The 16,647-nt window shown below is 45.0% G+C and overlaps 1 protein-coding gene across 3 annotated transcripts in view; it reads left to right on the plus strand.

The window, feature by feature from the left end:
* Positions 1-16,647, plus strand: part of AP3D1 (adaptor related protein complex 3 subunit delta 1) — a 68,901-nt gene that overhangs the window by 45,232 nt on the left and 7,022 nt on the right. For all 3 annotated transcript variants that reach the window (XR_004643755.1, XM_034755476.1, XM_034755477.1), the window contains 13 exons: positions 1,078-1,309; positions 3,319-3,464; positions 3,706-3,847; positions 5,154-5,225; positions 7,027-7,102; positions 8,481-8,680; positions 9,378-9,451; positions 11,829-12,027; positions 12,881-12,943; positions 13,749-13,841; positions 14,305-14,454; positions 15,651-15,698; positions 16,090-16,279. Coding sequence is in view for 2 of the 3 variants with exons in the window: in XM_034755476.1 (XP_034611367.1) it covers positions 1,078-1,309; positions 3,319-3,464; positions 3,706-3,847; positions 5,154-5,225; positions 7,027-7,102; positions 8,481-8,680; positions 9,378-9,451; positions 11,829-12,027; positions 12,881-12,943; positions 13,749-13,841; positions 14,305-14,454; positions 15,651-15,698; positions 16,090-16,279 (1,685 nt within the window). In the remaining variant the exon portion in view is untranslated. The remainder of the gene's footprint in view (positions 1-1,077; positions 1,310-3,318; positions 3,465-3,705; positions 3,848-5,153; positions 5,226-7,026; positions 7,103-8,480; positions 8,681-9,377; positions 9,452-11,828; positions 12,028-12,880; positions 12,944-13,748; positions 13,842-14,304; positions 14,455-15,650; positions 15,699-16,089; positions 16,280-16,647) is intronic.

Below are 16,647 nucleotides of genomic sequence, written 5' to 3' on the forward strand. Positions count from 1 at the left end.
GTATATATATATATTTATATTGCTGTCCTATTTCTTTCTCTTGTGCTCATCTCCAAAAATTTGGGTCATAATGCAAATTTAAAACAGTACTGGACTGAAAGCAGACCCCCAGCCAGTCAAAACAAGCAAAGACGAGGGGTAGTTAATGAAAAAGGAAGCGCTTATGTCACTTACCAGATTGACAGGAATGGATTTCTTGCGCATCCTTATACTTTCCTCAGGATCTAAAATTTCATTTAGAATAGATAGTGAAATCTGGGTCCCACAGAAGTCTGGTAAATTTCCCACTGATTTTAAATAGGAGTCAGGATTTCACCCCAAATATTCCATCCTTTCTGGTTGTGAAGGCAGTCACGAGTAAGGCTGCGTGTGTATGTCCAGAAGTCCTGGATTCCATCACTGCTGCAGCGGCCAGTGCGGCTGACCCCAGGGCCACCTAAGCAGGGGCCCGGGGCCAGCCGCACCAGCTGCTGCAGGAGCGGCCCGTGGGACTGTCGGAGCAGCGGCCGATGCAAGTGGCCCTGGGTGCGGCCCCTGGTGGCTGGCCCCAGAGGACCCCCAGAACAGCAGCACCCCAGAGGCCCCCCAGCTAAGATTTAGTCAAGAGTATTTATATTAAAGGTCATGGACAGGTCACGGGCTGTGATTTTCTTTGTTTATTGGCAAAATACCCATGACTAAATCATAGCCTTAGTGATGAGAGTCTAAAACAAAAATCAGAGGAGTAGCCGTGTTAGTCTGTATCCACAAAAACAACGAGGAGTCCGCTGGCACCTCAAAGACTAGCTTTCGTGGGTAAAAGTGGGTTTTTTACCCACGAAAGCTTATGCCCAAATAAATTTTAGTCTTTAAGATGCCACCGGACTCCTTGTTGGTTTTGTGGGGCGGAGGGGGGGTGGGGTGGAAATGCTGCTGTCTGACTGGGAATAGAGTTAGGCCAACACAGAGTTCTGCTGAAAATCTTTTAATGTCTAAACAGTTTTTGTAGATTTATATGAAACTTGGTGAAATATCAAGCTTCTTAAATTGGCTCCGCTCTCTTTCTGCCTTCATCTGCGTCCGTTCAATGTATTTCAGACACCTTGAGGAATCAAACCAGACCTTAGAAGCAATGCTGAGGCCTAAAGTGACCACTCTACCAGGCCACATCCAGGCAGTTTATGTCCAGAACATGGTAAAGCTTTATGCATCCATCCTACAGCAGAAAGAGCAATCCGGGGAGAAGGAAGCAGCCCAGGAAATTACCCAGCTGATGGTCGACCGTTTGCCTCAGTTTGTACAGAGTGCGGATCTGGAAGTACAAGAGAGGGTAAGGGAGCAAAACTCTCGTTGGTTTTGTCAAAATGATCTTTAAACCTCTACTATTGGTTTAATTTGTGCTAGTGAATTAACATAATCTTGCATGGGTCATGCATGTATTTTATATAAATACCTGTCATACAAGATCTCTGCTGGCATTATGTACCTTGCACACCTCAGTGATGCAGGTGCATAAACAATTCTTATTTTATAGATGTGGATACTGAGACATGGGGAGACTGAGTGACTTGCCCAAGATCGCTCGCACAGCCCAAATCTGACTCACAGTCCTGTGCTTTAACCATTAGACCGATCTCAGTCTATATAAATAGTAGTTTGCAGTGCTGTTGTAGCACTGTTGGTCCCAGGATATGAGACACACAAGGTAGATGAAGTAATATCTTTTATTGGACCAACTTCTGTTGGTGGAAGGTACAAGCGTTTGAGACCTGAGGAAGAGCTCTGTGTAGCTCAGACGCTTGTACCTTCCAACAGAAGTTGGTCCAATAAAAGACACACGCATAATGTGCAGTTACAGCCCAAACCAATCCTGCAAAGATAGAAATCTATAAATGCTATGTTCGTGTTTGCATATTGAGCAGCATCAATCTCTGTGATTTCGTACCATGCCACACTTATCACCCTATCTGAGCACCTTGGAGTGCAAGTCTTCATAGCAGGCAGCTCAAAATAAGAGGTGACTGTTGCAAACACTGCATCAGTGCGCGTTCCAGAAAGAATTGCTACAAATGTTGATGCCTGAAGTGGTTTGTCAATCAGTGTTCTAAAAACTCTTGCAGCCTCTGATGGGGTGTAAGGGGTTAAGGGATTATTTTGGGCTCGGCCAACCCATGTGCAGCAAATGCTCCATCTGTTGGAGGAATTAAAAGGCAGGGAATTAGCCCATTTGGGTAGCAGACCTGCAGCCCCTGGCTCCAGCAGTGCAGAGACGAGAGAAGCCTAAAAGCTCTGACATAGCTGCTCAAAAGGGCCCTCCCTGAGGAAAGGGAGGAGACAACCAGAGAGGGAAATATCCAGCGGACCTTGGACATTGGTAACCACCTTTCTTATTTTGGTTTGGATTTCCCCACCAGGGGAAAGCGTTGGAGTAAGCTGGGTGGGGGGTGAGAGGAAGAGGCCCAGGGAGGACAGCCTTGGTTGCCAAGGCCCTGGGTTGGAGCCCGGTGGAGTGGGAGGGCTTGGGCTCCCCTCCCCACAACGCCGTTGGCAGTCAGGGGTTGTGACCATGATGACTAAGCCACACTCCCCAACCAGACCCTGAGTGAGGACTATTACACAGCCCCCCACTGAATCAAGGTGCAAGGTGAAGGGAGTGAAAGGCCATTATCTACAGTGTATGGAAGGAGCAGAGGGCATAGAGTATAGATTAAAAATGGTCAGTGAAAATTATGTGCATAAAGAAAAGTGCTTTAAAAAAAATCCTCTGACATTTATAACCAATGCAGTCAGTTTTGCCAACTAAGCCATGAAATCCTAGTAAGGAAGAATAGGCAGTGTAGAAAAAAATTCCCTTTGAGGCTCAGTATTCAGTGACCTGCACAGCAAGAGTTGATTCTAATTTGTATGTGGTGTTAAATGTATTCTTGAGGCATCAACATTACTTGATGTATAGGTCTGGGAGCTCCCTTAGGAGCTTCTGAAAATCCCGCCCACAATGCGTTTCATCCTAGCATCTGAGTGTTTTGTAAGGGTGGATCAGCATTGTCCCTATGTTACAGAAGGGGAGGCGGAGGCACAGTTTGGGTTGTATGCCCAAGGTCACATAGTGAGTCTGTGGGAGGGCTGGGAAAGGAGTCCTGACTCCCAACCCCCTGCTCTAATCCAGCAGCCCACAGTGCCCCCTGTAATCCTCCTCTGCCAGTCTCTGTAGCTTCAAGGATGTCTGTACAGTTACGAAATACTATATCTTACTGCCGCTGTTTACTCTGTTTTCTGGTTCAGTGACTGTCAGTGCATTGACACTAGTTCTTAAACCATTTTTTGTACTTGGTTTTCCAGGCTTCTTGCATCTTGCAACTGATTAAATACATTCAGAAGCTACAAATAAAAGAGGTGCCTGTAGCCGAGGAAGTGATAGCCCTGTTTGCAGGCGAACTGAACCCAGTAGCGCCTAAAGCACAGAAAAAAGTCCCAGTTCCGGAAGGGTAAGATTTTTTTCCTCTACAGTCTTTTAATTGTAAGCGCTTAGAAAATGGGAATATGCCTTCCTCCGTGTCTGCAAAAGGCTTAAATAATAAATAAAAGTGTTAAATAATTCCAATAATAAAGCTAACTCTGAATGACTAGAAACACTGCACATGTCTGTGCATGTGGACAGAGCTATATGTTGTAAGTAAATATATTTTGACCTTAGTCTGAGTCTATAAATGTTGCCATTGTTGCCAGTTTGGACCTTGATGCTTGGATCAATGCGCCTCCATCAGATAGTGAGTCTGAAGATGAAAAACCCAAAACAATTTTCCATGATGAGGAGCAAAGGCATTCCAGACATAGACAGCCAGAGATTGATGAGGAAGAATTGGCCAGGGTAAGTGAACATAAAAATACAGTTTATGCGTTTAAAAAAGCATGATAAAATGATATAGCCAACATCACTAGAGAAGTTGGAAATGTTGCCATAGCTGCATAACACAGACGGGAGCTATGCCTTTCTCCCCACTTGGAAACATTTTATAAAGCAAGTAAGGATAGAAGTCATTGCATTCAACTGCTTAATCGTTGCAAACTGCTCCAGAGCCGGTATGCAAATCCATACTTCTTATTATAATGTTGTCTTGGTCCATGCTGCTGTTCTCTTTCGAGCTGAGAGCAAAGGGTTTTTTTGGAACAGATTTTCCAAAGGACTCAGCAACCAACGTGCAGAGCTCTTCTGAAAGTCTAGCTGCTTATTTTTGTGTCTAAATGGGAGCTGAGATCTCGTCCAAAGTTGGCCCAAGTTGGGAGTGCTGAGCTCTTCTGAAAAATCTAACCAGTAAGCTCTGCAGGGATATATTGTACTGATCTCTGCCAAGAAGATGGACAGACTTAAAAAAAAAAAAAAAAAAAAATGGTTGAAGGAAATGCCTGGTCACTCTACCCAGTAGAGGGTCATTCAATTGAAATAGGAGTGTGGGTTTTATTTACTGTAGATGGGCAACCCTCCTCAATTTGCAGTTGACTTTGAGGCTTGTCGCTTTGTGTGAAATCTGTTAGAGGCAGACATGATCAATCTTGGCAGTTCTGTGTTGGGCTTTGTTACCTATGTTTTTCACAAAAACTGTGTGAACACACACATACGTTTGTTACACTACCCATCCCTGCAACGTGTGCTATTTGTACCACAGGAAGATGCAGGGATTAAATAGGAGTTGAAGCCAAGGTGCCTCCTCTGAAACCTGTCCAGAAATTGCCAACTCTTAACAATTCCTATTTGCAATGCAGCTGAGAACTGTCATGCCTATAACACCCTGCTTCTGGCGTTTTTCCATTTTGATCAAGAATTACTTGTTAGGCTCAAATAATTCCCTCTTCCCGTCACAACTGCAAAATAGGGATAGAAGCAACCAACTGACATCAAAACCTTGTTGCCTTCAGGAAGTTTACATCTCTCCTGGCAGAGAAGCCAAAGAATAGGGCAGGGATATTTTTAGGTTAGTGCTCCCTATCAGCTGTTTTCTAGTTTCTGTTGCAACTACACAACTTGAGAACTAGATAGCTTTAGACCCCAGTTATTCCCAGAGCCTCTTGAGAGTTGTTTGCAGTGCTACCAATATGCAGCAAGAACACACTTTGTAATGTCTGGAAATAACACAGAGAAAAATCTTCAAATTTATAACTCCAAATACTTTTTTTAGCGCCGAGAAGTCCGGAAACAGGAACAAGCAAACAATCCATTTTATATTAAAAGCTCTCCTTCCCCACAGAAGGTAAGTCTAGCTTGTTAAAACATTCTCTCGCTGTCTGTGTATGTAACAGTACAAGGACCCTCAGACTTTCATAGTCGCATCTTAATAAACTGTCTTGTGGATCTCTTCCCTCTCTTTGGGAGCACTCCAACCACTTCCTCTCCCCCATTTGTGATCTCTTAACAGCTTAACATCGTTGTGGCAACTGCAGCAATTGCTTCCCTGGCAGAGTATCATAAGGACGATATTTAATGTGTGGTGATCTTTAATGCACAATTTTTAAATTACCATCTCCTTTTGGTCTCCAGATCTGCCCCTCCCACCTTGGCTGGTCCCCTTTCTTGTTCCCTTCTTGTGTTTACTTGGTCCTCTCTCCCTCCTCTTCTCTCATGCTTTACTGTGGTTTGGTTCCCTTCTCCCCTGTTGTGTGCATGCTGCCCTGCCCACTTGATCCTTTACTCCCACTGCTTTGTGGGCATAGTGCTCAAATGCTAAGTCCCCTTCTCTTCTGAATCACGGTACTCTCTGGCTAGTAGCTTTGGTTCCTGAGGGCATCTCCAATTGGTTGCTCTAATATAGCACTGGTCTCTAGTCTAGAGGCAGCTGGGACTGTGACCCCTCCTTGTCTCCAGCTATGTATAGGTCTACTTTGTGTTGAAGAGCCCGAAAACCACTAGAATCGGCTGGCCGGAGCAGTCAGCACTGTGTGAGCAGCTAGCGCTCCATGGATTTCCAGCAGGCTACTGTTTGGGAACTGCTGGAGCAGTAATGATTGCTGTTCCTTTTAGACAGAAGTTGAGAATCATCTTACTAACTTCTTAAGTACAGCCTAGAATTTAGACTCCAGCTCTGAAGAGCAGCCGGTAAAAGTGGAGTAAATAGCTGCAAAGAACACGACATAAACCAAGTGGCCTCTACGGTGCCACAAGTACGCCTGTTCTTTGTGAAAATAAAACAAGTCAGGTGAATCCACTGGTTTCGTAATTTGGATACGTGTTTTCCTTTGTAGATCAGGATAATTAATAGTATCTAAAGTCCTTTCCTCCCTCCCCCCCAAATTCCTGTGCAGACAGTTGGACATTCTGTTGAAATGATGCAGTAAATACACTTGGCAACACGGCAGGTTGCCAGACCCTGAGCTTGGTGAGCAGTAGAGGAAGGGTGAGGTAGATGAGTGACCTGGTGTGGTCAGCAGCAGTGAACTTCAGCCGTTAATTCAGCAGACTGGCTGGCTTGAATGCACACGCCATGTGTCTGTTCTCTGGACCAGAAGCATCAAAGGAGCATTAATTAAATTGATTTGTTGCCTCTCCTTTCTTTTAGTCTCTTCTTTCTTTCCCCCACTCCTCCTTGAGCTGGGGCTTTTCATTGCCCCATTTCCCACGTCCTGGACCTCAGCATTGACCTCTGAGGTGGTAAGCAATAGAAACTGCCTCACGTGATTTTCGCCATCAGTTCAGTGCTTTTCTTGGCTGTAACAAGTAATGTTAAAACAATCACATGTCCTATGCACCTGTTGCGACATGATTAGCACCAATGAGCCAAATAGTTTTTCAGGCGGTCTTATTTAATCTGCCCTTTGAAGTGTTCACATCACAGGTTAAACCGTTATTTCTATTTACTATTTCTATATAATGGAGACATGTTCAAAAGTTTCTGATGAAGATACTCAAAATGTAGTAAATCAGAATTGATTTCTTGTTTGGTTGAACATCAGCATAGGCCGATGTACCTAATCAAGCTTTGAAATGAGGGACAATAACTCAGTATGCTCTCCTATTGTAGAGTCAATGCTAATGTATCAAATCTTCCATTTTCCCAGCAATACCAAGACACCCCAGGTGTGGAGCATATACCTGTGGTCCAGATTGACCTTTCTGTTCCCTTAAAAGTTCCAGGTAAGCACATGGACCAAACCAATTTCACAGTGGAGATGAAGAATTTAATAATTCAACAAAAGAGTAGTAACTTCCTCTCAGTTCTAGAGGATAGGCGAACAGCTTTGGTCTTGCGTGTCGAGTTCCCACATTGCCTGTCACTTCTGAGTGTGCTATTAAACTTAACCATAGTTTCCACTGTCCTGTGGATTGTAAGGCCAGCCTTCCTTTAAGTGTTAAGTTCAGACAATAAAATAACCCTACAGTTAGGTGTAATTCACCGTCTGACCCCATAATATGGGAACAAACCAATATTTTGTCAGGAAGCATTCCTCTTAAGAATGTCCACGTGCTGCGATTTAATATCTGAGACAAAAGGCTGTGATCAGAGCTGATGGGTTGGAGATAGTGAATTTGAGGAGCTGTAGGCCGCTTCTGAATGGCAGACGGATATAGAGCTGAAAAACTATGGCTGAAGTGCAGCACATGGTAGAGAATTTCTAAATACACAGCAGCCTTGCATGAGTGACTTCTTTCAGACTAGATTTACAGCCTTAATGTTCTCCTAGGATTTAGTGAAGGGTTTCCCAAGGATATGAAAAATGCTGTCAAATATTCATTTGCTTGAGAGTAGTCTCGAGGCCAGATTCTTCTTTCAGTGATCTGTCTAACTCACAATAAAGTCAGCAACAGTTGTGGATGAGAATGGGAGCAGAATTTTGTCCACTGGCTTGCAAAGGGCTGTGAAGTTGGTTGGAGGAGGCTTTTATTGAAGTCTCTGTGGACAGCTGGGAAGTGAAAGGGTAGCGTGGGGCTTTGCTCCTTTAGGATAGAGGTATATAAAATCATGAGTGATGTGGAGAAAGTGGATAAGGAAAAGTTATTTACTTATTCCCATAATATAAGAACTAGGGGCCACCAAATGAAATTAATAGGCAGCAAGTTTAAAACAAATGCAAGGAAGTTCTTCTTCACGCAGTGCACAGTCAACTTGTGGAACTCCTTGCCTGAGAAGGTTGTGAAGGCTAGGACTATGACAGAGTTTAAGAGAGAACTGGATAAATTAATGGTGGTTAAGTCCATTAGTGGCTATTAGCCAGGACGGGTAAGGAATGGTGTCCCTAGCCTCTGTCTGTCAGAGGATGGAGATGGATGGCATGGGAGAGATCACTTGATCATTGCCTGTAGGTTCACTCCCTCTGGGGCACCTGGCATTGGCCACTGTCGGTAGACAGGATACTGTGCTAGATGGACCTTTGGTCTGACCCGGTACGGCCTTTCTTATGTTCTTATAATTCTAAGCCGGGGGGCAAAATAAATATTAACTCCTAACTTTCTAATGCGACGGTCAACCTGTAAGCAACTCTCACCTGAGAGCAACTTGCGTCCATGTGTTCAGGAATGCCCATGTCTGACCAGTATGTGAAACTGGAGGAGGAGCGGAGGCATAAACAGAAGCTAGAGAAGGACAAGAAAAAGAAAAAACAGAAAAAAGAGAAGAAAGGCAAACATCGCCGCCATAACTCCCTGCACACAGAGAGCGATGAGGACATTGCCCCAGCTCAGCACGTGGACATCATCACGGAGGAGATGCCAGAGGTCAGTTGCTTACTCGATAGTCTGAGCTGTGGGACTTGTTTGTTTGTGTCCCACCGAGGCATATGTTAAGGTTCCCCATTTCCTATTAAAAATTAGACTCTAACGTCAGCCTCGCAGGGTCATTGTGATGTGGGGGTCCTGACTTCTCTTTGCAAAGCTGGTTGAATAGCAACATATGCTGCTTCCCCAGTGAAACCTTTACCAGCCCGCTATTGGTGCACCGAGCAAAGGCTGCAGTTGACCCAGTAGAAAAACAAATGACTGATATTAAACCCACAATACATGTCTGCTGTAGAAATAATGCTACCCACATAGCTGTTTCATTTATGATGTCTCACTGCTTCACTTTGAGTTTAACTTGCATCCCAATCAGCAGGCTTTCTGCTAATATAGTTAATTGTACCTGCTTGTGCCTGTAGTCTTTGTTCCAATCCAAACCAAATTCATCGGTAACTGAAATACTGGGGTTTATGAAAAATAGTTGTTCTACTTTAAATTCATCTGATAAATGCCTGAATGCGGGATTAAATTGTACAATGTATGTGACTGCTCATGTCTAACTGTGTAAGGAGGTCTGTGTCACTTGTATCAATCCGGTGAGATTGAATTTGGGATGGGACTGTTCTAGTTTTGGAACTGTGCTCTGCTTGGGTCTTCAGTGGACAGTCAGTTTTTCTTTCCCTCTCCACCCAATTAGAATGCATTGCCCAGTGATGAGGATGACAAAGATCCCAACGATCCATATAAGGCACTTGATATCGATCTGGATAAGTAAGTACAAAACTGTGATATGTGGGTTTTCTTGCCTGTTAGCCAGATTACATGAGGTCTTGGAGGTCAGTGCAGGACTACAAAGGTTACGGTGATTAAAGATCCTACGGTAGGATCTAGGTTCTGCTTGCACTAGATGCGAAGGCCAATCTGGCAAAGCCAATCAGTCCTCACCCATCCCTGAGCCGACTGCCACCTGGCCTAATCTGTGCACATTGGAAAACCACCACACATACAAATAGCTTGTTTCTTCTGGGATTTCCGAGACCTGCTGCAAGGAATGTAGTGACTCAGCTCTGCCATTAGTAGTAGTTCAGAGCATGGCTGGATCCCTGTTTGGGTGCTGGGAGGAATGGGAAATGGGGAGAGTCACACTTTTATTAACTACACACGTACTAAGCAGTTGCTCTTCCTTTGTGCCTCTTCCCAGTAGCTCTTCAAAATGCTTTGGCTGGTGGAAGGTGACCAGTAATCTATCCCAGCCCATTGAGTTGGGAGCAGTGGAATGCTGGGATCCTCATGTGTCCTGCTGGAAATCTTAAACCCCCAAAGGGCACTTAATAGCTACCATCAGAGACCAATTATAAAATGTTGCCTGGAGAGGTTTTTCTGCTGTTCTGGAGACTCGTGATATTGGATTCATTGTAGTTGCTGGTTTAGGACCCACTGATGCCTCCTGCAGAACATTGTTGGATGTTCTGTTTAGAGCCTGTTCTGTTTCCCTTTGGGACAATAAAAAATGGGGGAGAACAGACTTCATGAAGAAACAGATGAATTCTTTAAGAAGTCGTCGTCTTTCTGTTTGACTCCAAGAGGAATAAGTAGGAAATGAATTCCTAACAGGAAAGACCCTGGTTGCATGCAAAGGCTAAACTGACCAGTGTGGAAAACACTAAGAAAGCTATTTCTAAATGGAGTGTTCCAGGAGGTGTCATTGGGCCGTCACACCATTTCTATTCATGCTTTTCCCATTTACACACAGTCATTGTGCTCTTCTGTCACGTTTTCTCATATCTCTGTCCTCTCTCTCTTTTTCTCCCTGTGCTTGCACTGCTATGTCTGTGCCACTCACACACACGCAGTCTGGTTTCAGGGAAGCCTACCAGGTAAGAGTATATCACTAAGTAGATGGTCATCTTTGAAAGGTTGGTTGATACCAGTGAGCAGTGTGAACCGCTCCAGAATCATGGATGGATTAGAATCATTGCCCCCAAACTATGAATGAGACTCCCCCATCCTTACTGGCTTTCTTTGAGCCATGTCCTCTGTCACCATACAACTACACATGAAATTATTTTAAGACTGAGATCTGTTGACTGCTTGATCAGACACGATCCTGTTGTGTTTTACAGTGTCTGTGTTTGAAGTAAAGTTAGATCAAGTCCAGTTCTTCATCCAGAATCTTCCTAATCTTATGCTTGCTGTTCAACAAACATGCGAATCAGCATTGAACAAAAACACAAATCTGAATGTAACAGTCCATGCAGAGGCGATGTATGTGGGGGTCAAGTGCCTCCCCACCCTACTCCCCACCTCCCTCCCCCCCCGCAGATTTGTTGCTTGACTTGTATTTAGCATGCTTAGTAACACTGCAGAAGCCGGCTGCCCTCCCCCTGCCTCCCCACTATCAGCTGTTATGTTTGACTCTGGGCATAGAATATAAAGCCAAACTATTAGACACAGTTCTGTTGTGATATGGGTGTTCCAGTTTAGAGTGCAGACTCGTTTTAATTTTAATGCTGGGGCTTGTGATTCACAGCACAACCTTCCAAAATGAAATTGCTTCTAAGTAATGCTAAGAGAACTCCATTTACAATCATAACGATCCTGTACAGTGGTTCAAATACAAGAAACATTGAGTCCTTGTCCTGGGGATTTGTTTGAGCCAGGCTATCACTTCATAAGATACAATTCATTGCTTGGCTTGTCACATTTCTATTGCAAACGTTTCCTCCTATTTTACATCTTCGCTGATTTCTCAAGGATAATTTCATAGATTTGCAACATAATGAATGCTGCGAGTGTGTGTGTGTTTCAGTTCTTCAGTAAGCATTATTTAATCTGCAAGTGCGTCACTATCTTTTAAGGGTGTTTAAGTGCCCGGGGCTGACAGCTCACAGTAGCCAGCTCATCTAACGTCTAATGCCTGGAGGCACAGTCTGTGTGGTTGCATAAATGAGCCTTTATTGGGATTCTGAAGTGTGGGTCAGTTGAGATTTTTTTGTATGTGATCCTAGGAGAATTCTGTATGAGCTTTTTTGAGGTGGAGTGCGCGTGTGGCGGGAGGGGAGGAGAAACTTGTCTGGGAATCTAGTAAGTGCTCTGTGCAACAGGGAAACTGCCTTTGCTGGAAGGTAACTAATCCTCTTTTGTTAAGACCCTTAGCAGATAGTGAGAAGCTGCCTGTGCAGAGACACAGAAATGCTGAGAACCTGAAATCGCCAGACACAGAAGCTCCCTTAGTAGGAAAAAAGAGCAAGAAACCCAAAAAGAAGGAAAAGAAACACAAAGAAAAAGAGCGAGAGAAAGAAAAGAAGAAAGAGAAAGAAAAGAAGGTGACTGAAGAAGGAAAAACGGTAATTATCTGTGTTTCAAACGTGCCGCAGTAGGCCATATACTGCCAGGTATTTTCCATGTCCGTGGTCAGTTGTGGCTGGTACTAGGGGGTCACAGCTGATTATTTTTACTTCGTTTCACTTTGGATTTCTGCAGTAATAAAAGCAGCACCTGCCTAGGTGCCCCTGCCACAAGTTACAAGTACACAAATAAAAGTAAACAGCTACTTAGCCTTGGCAGCCTGCAAAACTCGCCCCTGGCAGCACACGCCAACACGGAGCTAACGAAGAAAGGGCAATACACTGAGCTGCTTTAGCAGGGAAATGGCCACTTGAACCCCACTTTTGTATTTAGAAAAGGAAGTGAATTTCCTGCTGGCAAAGGTTGAGGCCAGTTGTTGGCTGCTGCACTGAAGACTCAAATATTCTCTGCACAGACCAGTTTACATGGAGAACAGCAGTGGCACAAGCTTCCCCAGACATTGCAGCCGGTGTCGACCTAGAGAGCCTACTTGTGGGGATAAGGGGTACTTCAGCCTGCAGACTGACTAGGCCCAGCCTCTCTGCTCAGACTGCGTACAAAGATGCTATTTAAAGCTAATTGTCCTGGTAGCTTTATGAAGCTGGACTTGACCAACTGATTTCATGAGGGCCGTCAAATGATAGACTTGTGGTTACTTCCAACCAGGGCTAGGTTTAAGGCCCCCCAAGCCATCTGTTGTGCCCATTTCTACACATATTGCAGCATCTTCCCATTTCAAGCAACTTGCTGCATGGCTGTACGTGAGAGCAATACAATGCAAATGTTAAAACGTAAATCCACAGACTAATGTTAACGCAATGGTAAAGGTTTGTTTGCTTTGGTGTGTGTCAGGGGGAAGACTTGGATTTCTGGCTTACCACTGCTCCACCTCCCTCCTCCGTTACACAGACACAGGTAGGTCTGTTAGTAGCCCCCCAATAAAGCTTTTCCTTGTGGGTGAGAGTACAGTTACAAGCTCTGAAATGAACCCCAGTGTTAGTGCAAAGAGAGAAGGGAGATGAGGGCTCCAGCTCGTTCTGATGGTCCTACCAGGATCCCTTTGCTATAAGACAGTGAAAATTAGTCCCGTCCAATTAACAGTTGCTCTGTAGGGTGAGGCTTCAAGCCCAACTACAGAGGGAGAGCCGTGGGTTTGAAAAACACCTGTAAATGCATGGAAATAAAGGGGTATGCTGAGTCAACTACCTGCATTGTATACAGCATGTCGCTAACCCCTTCAGACTAACTTAATGAGCTGAGTGTGTCTGGAAACATGCAGATCAAGGAAACCTGGGTTTTGAGGGGGGGTTACATGCCTTCCTCACTGCATCCCATTCTTTAGGGATATTGCAGTGTTCATGGCATGTCTAGGTCCCCCAGAGCTTAGCAGTAACAAAACCAAACAGTTTTCTTGTGTGTCTTGTCCCAAGTCCTAAACCCCTGAAACAAACACGTTAGCAGACCTTTAATAACAGCTCTAAGGTAAAAAAGTGTCCAAAGTGGGTATTCACCCACGAAAGCTTATGCTCCAATACATCCGTTAGTCTATAAGGTGCCACAGGACTCTCTGTTGCTTTTTACAGATCCAGACTAACACGGCTACCCCTCTGATAGCTCTAAGATAGTACAGCAATAATTGCTGCATTCTACCCAGGACTTAATTGTTTGCGTTATCTACATTCAGTTAGTGTCATAGCCCTTCTGATTGCTTCCTGTCCAGAGTGAGCCTGAGGGGAGCACTGTCCTAGCTGAACCTGAGGAGAATGAAGACGCAAAGAAGGAAGAGGAAGAAGAGGACAACGATGAAGGAAAGGTGAGTGGTTAAAGAATTGACGCCAAACGGTCGTGATCTCAACGTAAGTACTACCAGACTGGATCAAACCACTGCTCCAGTATCCTGCTACCAACAATGACCAGTACGGCTGCTTCAGAGGAAGGTGTAAGAAGCTTTGCTGTAGACAGTGATCGGATAACCTGCCCCTAGGGATCTCTGAACCCCTAATAGAGGCTGGGTTATGCCTCGTACCATGTTAAACACTGAGCTTCTACCCATGGCCATATGTTCCAATTTAACAGATTCAGACCTCTGCTTGTAGAACACTGCCTTGGTTTTGAAGCATTTGCAACTTGGAGGCAGGCAGCAGTGACACGCTAGGAACCCAGAACAGGATTATTACTGAGGTGTAGAGCAGGAGCCAAGGGTTGAAGTATTACTACTAGGGAAACTCGTCGTTTTTAAGAGCACATCGCTGACGCTTGTTTCTGTTGCATGGTAGAAATCCTCCAAGCATAGGAAGAAAAAGCACAAGAAGGAGAAGGAGGAGAAATCCAAGGACAAAAAGAAATCCAAGAAGAAGCATCATCACAGTGAGGAAGAACCAGCGGAGTCGGTACAGAATGGAACGCTAGATGATGAACCGCTACCGGTGAGGAGCTGTGCAGCTCTGGCGTCTGGAGGGTGGAGGGGGAGGTGTGTTTGCTACATTATCCCAGAGCCGCACGTGTACCTATTTCCCCAGCATCTTAGCATGTCTTATAGACCCTCCCATCAAATGACCTTAAGGCAACTACAGAATTTGCTTCTATGGATAATTAATTAGGAGAGGATTTAGTGTATTTAGCTGTCTCTTCCTGCAAAGTGAGGAGGAGGAGTCATGTGACCAGCCAGCTCTCCACAGAATGACGCCTATGCATTGTTCTAGCCGAATGTCCTTTCCTCCTCAGAGTTAGAGAAAGTTTCAACTAAGCAAACACTGGAGAGAAAAACTAGGCTTGAAAACCTTGGTGTTCAGGATTGCTCAGAGGCATGTGGATATGAAGCTGCCATTTCTAGGGCTGGTTGCCAACAATGTCTGCATGAAGCACTCTTTTTTGAGGGGCTTTTGCTGAGCTGGTTGGGTTAATCAGTGAGCCCAGGGTAGGTGGCTTCCCTTGGGCTTGTCTCCTATTCCAACTACTATTTCTGCCTCTTCAAACAAGATCCCCATGAGCTCTTGATTTGCTTTGCCTCTCGGGGTAGGTCTACACTCACAGCAGCGTATAAAGTACAGACATTGCACACCCAGACAGCGCAGGGATAAAGAACAGTGTAGACAGCGAGGCACTGCTTAGGTGAGTAGAATACATACACACCAGATCCCTGTATACCCTGCGTGGGTCTCTAATGCCCAGACAGTGCCTCTATGTCTACATTGCTATTTTTAGTGTCCCACTGCCACAGGGAAAGACTCTGACACAGCAGGCAGCAAGGAAAGGCTCCCCCACCAGGCACCTTTCACTGTGACGTTTAGCTATACACCCTGCATGCCACTGGAAGCCCAGACAAGGCCTCGGGCTTTGATTTAAGCCTATTCCCTCGTTCAAGGGACTCAATCAATTTCTTCGTATTGCGAGACCCTTAAATGTAAACAGAGGTTTCTGTGCTGCCTCCAATTGCTGGCTGCTGTTGACACTCGAACGTGAACTTAGATATTCTCGCACTCTGGCAGAGCTGTTACAGTTAAGTGCAAGCAAATGCCCCTCTGTTCAGAATTGTGCCTGGGAGGGAGGTCTGCTTGCTTTGTAGAGCTGAGTTCTCTTTCAGACACGTGGCTCTTTGTATAACTTCCTGCTTGTTTTTCAGCCTATGTCCAGTTACTGCCTTCTTGCTGAAAATTCATACGTGAAAATGGTGAGTAACTCAGTTGTTCGTGTCTCTCTAACTTCCCTCCCTCTTGCGTTTTCTGAGCACTTTTGAGAAATAGCCCTGGGACAACTTACTGATGCAACGGTTTTGCATAAGCAGCATTTAACTAGAGAACCATCCCAATTCCAGCAACTAGAAACTACCAGGCAGATGTTCATAGCAAGAGCCATCCCTGTCCCTTTAGTTATCGGGACAAAAGTCTGGGTAAATCCTACTGCTTGAATGCCCTGCAGTGCAGGTAAATGAAGCCTCAAAGCTCACCAGCAGTAGTGATGTGTGTAATCCCTAAATTGTGTTCAATCCACTGCTGTCTGAAGCCTGTCCATGTGTACTGTAGGCAGCTTCTAAAGCTTCCCTGTGATTTCTTCATTCACAGACATATGACATTCAAGGAAACCTCCAGAACGATAGTCAAGTCACTGTCTCCGTGATCTTTGAAAACAAGAGTACTAGCTTCCTGAAAAGCATGGAATTAAATGTCCTGGACTCTCTCAACGCTAAAATGCTGCGGCCAGAAGGGTCGTCGGTACATGATGGGATACCTGTGCCCTTCCAGCTGCCCCCTGGTATGGCCAGTCTCCAGCTCTGTCTGCGGGTCTCAGTGTGTCTAGTCCCACACTGCCCTCATGTGGGAAGAACTAACTGAGTTACTTGCTACGTTTCAGAAAGTAGCTTTGCCACTGTATCTGGTGGGGCTGCTTCGTCTGCATGCCGGGTAGCCCCTCACATTGATTGGAGATGTACCCACTCTCCAGTATCTGTACTTACAGGGAATGGTAGACTCTGCTATCTAGAGCTAATACATAGGACTGGGAATCAGGCTACCTATGTTCTTTTCCTGGCTCTGCCACGGGCTGATGTACTTTGGATGTCACCAGGGCTGCCCACCCCAAACACTCAAAAATGACAATTGGCTTAAAAATGATGATTTTTA

Source organism: Trachemys scripta, chromosome 22 (genome assembly GCF_013100865.1).
Source record: "Trachemys scripta elegans isolate TJP31775 chromosome 22, CAS_Tse_1.0, whole genome shotgun sequence".
Lineage (NCBI taxonomy): Eukaryota > Metazoa > Chordata > Testudines > Emydidae > Trachemys > Trachemys scripta.